This window comes from Falco cherrug, chromosome 3 (assembly GCF_023634085.1).
Source record: "Falco cherrug isolate bFalChe1 chromosome 3, bFalChe1.pri, whole genome shotgun sequence".
Classification (NCBI taxonomy): Eukaryota; Metazoa; Chordata; class Aves; order Falconiformes; family Falconidae; genus Falco; species Falco cherrug.
The window spans coordinates 105,939,417-105,948,849 of NC_073699.1; the positions used below are offsets into that span (position 1 = coordinate 105,939,417).

Sequence of the window (9,433 nt, forward strand, 5' to 3'; positions counted from 1 at the left end):
TGTATATGCTCTTCAAAATAGGAAATAACTGCCAAGTACACCATATGTATAACATATAAGAAAACATATGTTTAAAAACATGTTTCTAAACACCAGTTGTATTCTTGAATACATTTCCTATTGCATATTTTGGCATATGCTTTGGTACTGTGTAAATAAAATACTTATTTCTAATGAGTTATCTACTAAGGAGTTAATAGTTCAAGTAAAAAACACTTCCGTATTATATAACTTTCAAGTTTACTTCTTCTTGAACTTTTAAGCTGAGGTATGTAAATCACACCAAAATTTGCTCACAATAACGCTTCAGGTTACTCTCAGAGACTTTAGATTTTGAACTTGCTACCTAAAATTTGAATGCTTTCCAAAACTGCAGCCCGATTAACTTGTGGAAAAACATTACAGAAGTAAAGTTCATCTCATACAGCGTACAGGCAAAGAACCAGGTACTTTAACTGCACAGAGACCGAATCAACAACACTTGCTCAGTTCTGAATGCAGGTTGCACTGACAGCACGCAGGCACAAGGTGATCATCCAGATGAATGGTCGGAGCACTGCTACGTGATCTTTGCACGTCTTTGCTCAAATGCAACCCTTGAAGGCCTGGCCAGTAGGCACTGTGTTAGGAGTTCAGCTCTTGCTTCTTATCAACAGAGAACAGCTAAGGAGTTACTCTTCCCTGAACCATCACAAAAGTATCGTTCATCAGCAGAAAAACTCCAAGTGTCCACGTATGTGCTCCTAAGCCTAAGACATAAACAGACTTTCCCCAGATCCAGAGCACTGCCTGGAACCAAACTTGCCTGTGGGTTTCTCTCTACAGCCACTGCGAGCAATCAAGCCCCACAGAAATGATTTAAGCTAAACAATTTTACTGTGGAGATGTGCAAGTCTGACTGAAGCATCAGCCTTGCTGATGACAGACAAGCCCGGCTACTCAGCACAATGGCGTGTCCACCGCGAGGAAGCACACAGCGTGTCAGTTGCCCAGGGCTTATAGATAAAACATCAGTTATACATGGCAACTTCTGAAGTTTACAGTGCAGACAAGTGGGACCCTACCTTTCCTCCTATTTTCAACTACAGTTTCTACTAATAATATTCTAATCAGAAATTACCATTGTGTTTGCCTTCTGGCAGTCCACATATTCTACCTTCCACACACAGAGTAAGATCTTCAGGGATATAACCAAACACTCAGAGATCTGGAGCTACCTGGTGATCGTGAGTAATTCCACTTGTTGGCCTGACAATGGGGATGCTGCTCAGTGTGTTAACATGACATTTTCTCGATAGGTATGTTTGAAGAAATGCAGAAAAGAGAGGTGGCATTGAATAGCCATCTCCCAGCAATCACTTAACAGCTAGCACCAGAATCCCGGCACTGTTCTGGTGCATGGCTAGCACGAGAGTTACCAGCAATGACAACTATGTCTGAAGGCATAGCTGACATATGCCACTCAACACGATCAAGAAGGAATAACTTTTAAAAATGGAAGCACAAAGGAAGGTGGCTAGGTTCATCAGGGGAGATTCTCCACCTAAAGTGAAGAGAGTTCATTTGGGAACTACAGTGAAACACTGAAGGTACCTGAGAAGAGACACGTGCTCTGCTTAGCAACTGAGAATCCTAAGACAAAATATAAATGCAGTCATAAAGCAGGTCTTTTGATTTCCCTGTTTTTCCCTCTGCTCAATGATCAGCTCTTACACCTTTCTAAACACTTTCTTCAGTCCAGGGACAATTGCCTATCACTACATACAGAATTGCTAGCAATGCACAGAGGACTAAACTAACGCAGCCCTGGCAACAGGATCTGCCTAAGAGAAAGAATCACATGATTCCACCAAGAACAGCTACTCCCATGGGTCCTAATGCCAAAGGGGCCGCAAAACGAGACCCAAAGGAACCAAAGTGCAATTAAACAGTTACACACACCCACACTTAAAGTCACAGCACGCTCTGTCACATCACTTGTTACGATCGATTGGCTCAGAAATGCAGGAAACAGTAACGTAACATGGAGTCAGTTTTTGATGAGACTAGAATTGGAGTCAATATGTTCTTCCTGGATAGGAATTCGAAAGCTCTTTGCATCTGAAAAACAGATAATAAAATAAATAAAAAATACTGTATAGAGCAGAAGAAGCAGGAAAAGGGAAGCCAGGGACTTTTCCAGTTTCATGGATGACTAGGCACCTATGAATGACATATGGCTCAGTGCTTGTCTTTCCAGCCAGTGCTAGAAAACACCAAGGATAGGGAACAGTGTATTTTCATTCATTGCTCTATGAATGGAACACGAGGCAGCTGTGGGCTGACTCAAGAGCCAGGCTGCCACTTAGTTCTGAATACAGAGTTCAGCTCTTCTCAGTCAAACCTTTCCTGTGTTTACAGGAGACAGTTCAAGACAGTTCACCTCTGCGTAGGCAAAGACTTCAAAATACGCTTTTTAAAAGACTTTTAAATATTTTGATTCTGGGTCCTCTCTGTACTGAATTCCCTGCACAAAATCATTACATCATTTTTCAGGGACTAGGTGGGGGGCAAGGGGAAGTTATAAGGCATTAAAATCAACGAAAGAGAGAGAAAATGCTTCTGCGTGGCAACAGGCAGGGGAACCTGTGCTCTGTAAGAATGCAGACTTGAGACACTATGACCTCCAGTGCATCAGGACTAAATAGAGGATCAACCACTGGTAGTAACTGCAGATGACACTGTGCTACTTAGCCAGGTAAACTTCATGATTGAAATTATCAAAGTTCAAATAGGGGGCTGTGATCATTCTTTCCTATATATTTTTCCCCATAAAAAGAAACTCACCGTGATGGTTGTTTCTGAAAGGCCTCCTCTTGGTCTCTTTTTTGGCTGCTTGGATAATCAACAGGAGGATGGACATTCCACTCACTATGAGCAGTATCAGACAAATGAGGATAAGGAATAGAGACCCTGGAAGAAAACCAGAAGAATACACTAAAAAAGATTCGTGTTTCTAGCTGGAGTTCCCACAGCTTTCCAGCTTCAAAAGAAGGAACCAAGAACCCCACAAGTACCCCTGAACCACAAAGCCTAGAAGTCCCAGCTGCCAAGCAGACTAGCAAGAAATCTGGAATGCTGTGTGTGTCTCACTGAAAAGACTGTACACAATACAGACAAGGTTTCTAAGAAAGAGTGTGATTTCATTTCCAGTGAGGTCAGTTTCAAGTGAAAATTCCTGTCCAGCTGTAGTAAACGGAGACACTAGACTTGGCCATTCCTGCTCCTTACCCCAGTTAGGCTCTGTGGGGCTCTCTGTATCCAAGCAAGTGAAGGGAATCACACTGGGTCTGGATGGCGAGAACACTGTGGTCGACATATTATTCCTGTGGTCAGCGGTGGAGAGACTCAAAGCAGGTGTTGCATTCTGAGAGGCAGCTGCCTGTGTGACATGGTTGCTGCAAACAGCATCATCTGTTTTTGTCCCTGGTCGAAGAGTACTTTTCCCAAGAATGCTGCAGCTAGAGGTGGAAAATAAATCGGTGCAGTTTTTCAGACAGTTGCACTAACGACTTTGTAAGTGATCTCCATGGAACAAATGAGTGAACATTACAATCCTTGTGTTATCAATACAAACTCAGGCTTCACCTTTCCTAGATTCTACAGATATGTGAAAAATAACTAAGCTAACTGAAGTTATTATGGAAAAAAACTGACAATCTGTGTTTCTTAGCATCTATCTGTACGTGTACAAACGCCTTGAAGCACTGCTGCATTTGGCAAGGGAACCTTTTGCTATAGAAACAAAACATCCAGATGTTAAAAAAAAAAACAAACCACAGGCTGTTTTTGTTGCCGTAGGTGGAGAGAGAAAGGGCAGAAGGCAGACAGATGCTTCAAATCAGTATGCAGACTGCTCAAGGCTCCTGGGAGGCATGAGGAACATAGTCGCAGTGCACCCACTGCAGGTTTACTCTACACACCACGATTTGGGCATCAACTGCTTACAGAAGCAAACCTGAAACGTTGCTCTGAACATGTTTGGAGCAGGGATACATACTTGGTCCAAGGTCGACAGTTTTCATTTCCTCCTACAGAATAAGACCCTTCAGGACATGGTGAGCATACTGCAAAAAAAGGAGGCAGCAGTTGAGTTCAGTTAGCAACGTAACTGCATGATAGCTACACAGTAATTTTACTAGTAGTCTAGCCTACAGAACAGACACAACAAAACCCACACACCCTCTGAACGCCGTAGTCATTGGAGCAGAAGTAACACAACATGCTCAGTGTTCATTTCAGCCTGCAGCTGGCAAGGTTTCCTTTTTCGCTACTGGCTAATTATGGCTATTAACAAGGAGAGCATTAAGATTTCTGACAGCTCAGGAATCACAGGGCAACAGTTTGCTACAACTACCCTGCTACAACACTTGCGCAGAAATATCAATGAGACAAATGACAACAGCTTTCACACCAGAGATAACGACCTCATCTGAAGCGAAGGCAAGAGCTGGAGCATCTGACACGTCACTAACTTACCACTTCCCAGCGTGTATTTGGCATGTGGCATGTAGCCCGCAACACACATGCAAATTCTGTCAGATGTCTTCTCACACTTCTTCACTTCCACGCTCCCCTTCCCTAGCAACAACAGAATAAAGGGCAAGTGAGAGACAAGAAAAAAGTTAAGAAATAAAAAAATATATACATTTACTAGTCAGTGCCTATCTGTCATGTGTAGAAACAACTGCAGAGAACCATTTATTAACAATTCTGAAAACACCTTTTTTCAGGCAGTACAAGCCTGCTTCCTTCGAAGGCTCTACCATCAAAACCAACCAGGAGATATCAGCTATTGAAATGGTAACCCAGTCTTTGGGCTCGGTCATCTCAAGTGACAGGCTGTATGCCATCAGCCTTTGAGGAGCACGCAAAGAAAGCATATGAAGACTGGCTGCCTCCCAAACTCGTATCAAGAAATGTCCACCATGCAGCTGACTTACTAGTGTTGCAGATTGTACAACTCTTGCAGAAGTTGTGGTTGTGCTCACTACTGAAGTACTCGTCTTGACAGGGGGCACAGACTGTGTCTGCTGTTGCAGTGCAGCGCTTTCTCATTCTTTCACCTAAAACAAAGACCATGTAGAAAGGAGGAACTGATAGTTATCAGAAGGAAACCCTCTTTGTTTTCATGCACTAGAATGAAAATGTGCCCAGAAAAAAACGGTTCCACCTACAACTCTGGCTGAAAACATTCAGCAGATTTAGACATGCCAGAATCCCTGAAAGTTTTGACCCATAGCATCACTGTAGATGAAGCAGCTAAACTGGGCTAGCAGGGGCCTGGTGACTTGCCCAGAGTTGAGGCAATGCCCCAGATGATTCTGCCAGTGGATTCCAAATATCACTTCTCCAAACCACCTTTTCATATGGTTTAGACATCACAGCTTGCAGCCAGTGTCAGTTAGGAAAAAAAGCAGGGGTTTAGCATAGCAATAGGTCTGATCTCCAGCATAATACAATGGTTTTACAAAAGATCTTGCCTTTCCTTATGAAATAAATCATGCAATTCAACCCAAAGTAATCCCAAACAGGTACAAAAGATGGTAATGGACTGCTCAGGTTCACAGAAAATTCATTAGTGAAGCAGTCAAAAAATAAATGTTTCTAGTACCTTTGTGCTGGCATTCTGAAAGCCCATCAGGCATGAAAGAATGTGGTTATATTTTGATATGCATCTGTATTGGCACCCAACATCAAAGTTGTTACTAGCTTCATTTCATGAACAGTGAGACACAGCGCAAGACGCAAGGCACGCGTTTATTACTATTCCAAACAGTGTATCTGTATCACACATGACGTTTAGAAACAAGCTCTGAATGCTTGGTACCCCCAAATTTCAACCTGTACGATACACAGTACTTACACAGAATTCCAGATTGATGTGCTAGGATGACAAGTTTTGTGAGCAAAGCCATTTGCCCAAACTGAAACAGCAAGTTAACAGTGAATTTTGGAAAAGGAGTTAGACATGTTCCTTCTATCTCGCTAGCTTGTCTCCATACCGCGCAGCAGGAACTACGGACAGCTTTCATGACCAGCATTTTTACAGTTGAGCTTAAATACATCCTCATTCTCACAGACTGTTTCATTTTGGTTCTCCATTTTCCCATTCTGCACATGAACAATGAGCACCAAGTCTCTTGCTCGCTCCAATTTTCTCTTCATTTATTGAGTGCTATCAGTGGCAAAATACCAGATCTCTTTAACTATCACAATATAAGCAAAACATTTCTGCATTTCTACCATCTACACAATCAGGAAGAAACTATGAAGCAACAGCAGCAGATTTGCTAACAATGCAAAAAAACTGATGAAAGTTCTTTCAGTGTAAAGAGGAACAAAAAAAGTTTAGAGATAAAGTATTATCTGTATCTGCACGCAAATACACCTTTCTTTAAATTGAGTTCAGAAACACTCAGATTCAAACATTTTGAGAATGCAATAAATTGAATTTATTCCAATTAGCATCTTGAAGACAATACTACAGCATCAGTTCACACCATATTGTGTAGTAGACTTAATTATGAAAAGAGAAGTAACTATTCTGAAAAGATGCACATAAAACCATATGCAAGACTTCAAGTTGCAACTGCATTTAAGACATGACTTACACCCTCTCTAGGTGTGTACATGCATGTACCTGTCTTTTAGTACAGTCAATATTGACTGTACTAAAAATAACCCCCTTTGTTAAGGGGATTGCTCCTTGAACAGCTGTATTACCTGTTAATTCTTGTTACACTTCATCACTAAGTCATTTCTATAATGAAATCCCAACTATTAAAATATTTGAGGTTTGACATTTTGCATTTGTTCTTCTCAATACTGCATTGCCTTCAGAGATAGTCAGATTGTGGAAAAAACCACACACATGCAGAACTCAGAATTCAGGCTCATTATGTTTCTACAATAAGAAAGGAGGAAACAAATACATTACATGTCAAGTTACGCTTTGCTAACCTCTGCCTATGAATCAAGCATATCTTTTTCCTCCATAAAAACACTCCAAGCAGTATAAACCTCGTAACAAAAGGAAGCTTAAAATACATCTATACCACCAGAATTAATTACCTGACATTTTCCATTCTTCTGCAAGATTTCTGAGCTTCTTTCTGTGGCAGTAAAGGACAGTAACATAAATGCTACCATCTTTTCTCAGCTAATGCTCCCACAATGAAAATGCCCAGACTGACACATTAAGCCAGCTGAGCCACACAAAAGAAGTCAAAGAACATGTAGCTCTTTCAAAGAGGATTCCTAAATTAATTTATAGAAATAATCTCGGTCAGTCTATACTGAAAGTCTCCTCATCAAATGCTTTCTCTCCATATTATGCTTCCTACATTTGCATGGTATTTCCATCCATCAAGCTGTTTTCTACCAGTCATGAGTTATTAACTGATAAATATTACATCAAGCAAGTATAACCAACATCCAGTGAAAATTACTTACCAGGGGCACAGTCCTTGCAGCATTTTTCACCAAAAAGATATTCATGTTCTTTGCATTTCAGTCCCAAGCAATGGCTAACAGTCACTGCCAGCAGCAAGAACAGAACAGTAGAAAACTGTGAATAAAAACCCAGAGCTACCATAATGCAGCCCTACTGTCCCTGAAAAATTCTGATAGCAGCAAACTCTTGGAGAAGAGATTCTAAATCGCTGGTGACCAGCACAAATTCATGTCAGTTGCTGGGAAATTCCCAGCATGTGCTCCACGCCCCCATCCTTCTTCCCACACCCCACAAACCCACTTTTTTTCTTCTGTTCACAACTGAAATATTCATAGGTAGAAAGACAGCATGATGACTAGTGTTATGAAAAGATTTCCAGTCACAGCCTTAAACCAGAGTGGCTCCAGCCAGGTACGTACCTCTCTGCACAGTGCTAAACACAGGTCTTGAACGCCAGGAGAGCTGGAAGAGATGATCCTTGTTGTTGTGAAGAGTGATGTTAAAGCCATACAGAGGTAACACCTGAAAACCTTCATGAATGAGAGCCACAGGCAGAATGAAGCGTAGCCCACAGGCTTGCTGCTTAAAAGACGAAGTACAGATTCTCTCCCCTTGGTCTCACCCTAACCACAGACCCACAACTTATTGCTGCATAACAAATAAGGTTGTTAATACATTTCTCTTCCCAGGGAGAGTGCAGAATCATAGATCATCAGTCATCTTGGTATTGCCCTTGGTATTTGGAGACAGCAAAAGCTACAAATGAGAAGCGTTCGCAGTGTCCATTTCCCAGTCCCTTACCCCCAGGCTCCCCGCTCGGCCGCTGAAGAGCAGTAAGCCTCTGACTCCGGACTCGGGGACTTCTCTGTTACCCCCACCATTTGCTCCCATGGAAATAAAAGCTTCCAGCAGAGGTGTGCCCCATGAAAGCACAGGATGCAACATTCATGTGCCAGCTACTTCTGATGCCTGTTTTGTTCCACAGAAGCATGTTAACTCTGGAATCCACACCCCCAGAGGGCTTCTCCATCCAGCTGTGCAAGCCAGCAGTGACAGAGCAGGCTGAACAGCCCACTGGCACTGCGGTCCTGCCTGCGCCCAACACAAGCATGTGGAGTAGAGAAGAAAAGTGATCACACTAAGAATTAGTGGCTTTAACTTTCCAGGCTCACTACCGGAATTTTTGATCTAGGATCCAAATTTTAGGTCTTCCAGTTCTAAAAGACTTGAGCAACTCTTATGCAAAGGCCCAAGTAAACAAGACATCCTACAGCGAAAGATGTTTTATTTACGTTGGTTAAAAAAAATTGCCAGACCTCCCAGACAAAGCAGATCTACAGTCAGTTCACACCTAAAGGCAAAGGAGATGTGACTGGAACAGGAGTACACGTGGAATCCCAATTAGCCTGCACTCTTCGGGAGGACTGAACAGCAACATCATGGCGTGTTTTATCCAGAACTGATGCTTTTCATTTTTCTTAAGGTTCTGTAAGACTGCTTAAGAGTGGAAAGGACACAAAAGCGAGGCAAAACAGTAACTGTTTTCCTACTTCTCCTATTTTCCAAGCATTTTGGAAAACAGCCACTATGGAATGGAAGTTATACCTTAAAGACATTCTTTCCACAAGGGAGCAAGGCTCTGCCAGAGCAAGTAAACCACACCAGCTGGACTTCAGCTACCTTCACACTCGGTACTTGCATGTGGGAAATACCCAAGACTCTTCCCACTGCGGTATCATGCTCCATGCCATTTAAGTGGCTTTACGCCTTATGATTCAGTCACTCCTTCGAGCAATATTTAAGCAGATTTATTTTTCTCCCCAATTCTTTTTCACAAACAGCAGCAGGCTTTATCTATTCAATAAATCAATTATTATTCAACAAGAACTGAAAAAGCAAACTCCTATGGTGTTCACAAACCGGGTAAGGTTAAAATTC

The 9,433-nt window shown here is 42.1% G+C and overlaps 1 protein-coding gene across 3 annotated transcripts; it reads right to left on the reverse strand.

The window, feature by feature from the left end:
- Positions 1–1,818: 1,818 nt before the first annotated feature.
- On the reverse strand, positions 1,819–8,645 carry TNFRSF4 (TNF receptor superfamily member 4). Of its 3 annotated transcripts, XM_027803311.2 has the most exons (8): positions 7,915–8,645; positions 7,495–7,578; positions 4,983–5,105; positions 4,519–4,620; positions 4,040–4,106; positions 3,271–3,500; positions 2,827–2,952; positions 1,819–2,100 (listed from the first exon to the last, which is right to left on the reverse strand). In XM_027803311.2, the coding sequence occupies exons 3-8, from the start codon at positions 5,095–5,097 to the stop codon at positions 2,030–2,032; spliced, it is 711 nt and encodes a 236-aa protein (XP_027659112.2). In that variant the 5' UTR covers positions 5,098–5,105; positions 7,495–7,578; positions 7,915–8,645; the 3' UTR covers positions 1,819–2,029. The 3 variants fall into 3 exon arrangements, with proteins under 3 accessions (XP_027659112.2, XP_005437791.4, XP_055560079.1); XM_005437734.4 differs by lacking the exon at positions 7,915–8,645 and having other exon boundaries at positions 7,495–7,798; XM_055704104.1 differs by lacking the exons at positions 7,495–7,578; positions 7,915–8,645 and adding an exon at positions 7,114–7,305.
- Positions 8,646–9,433: the final 788 nt, after the last annotated feature.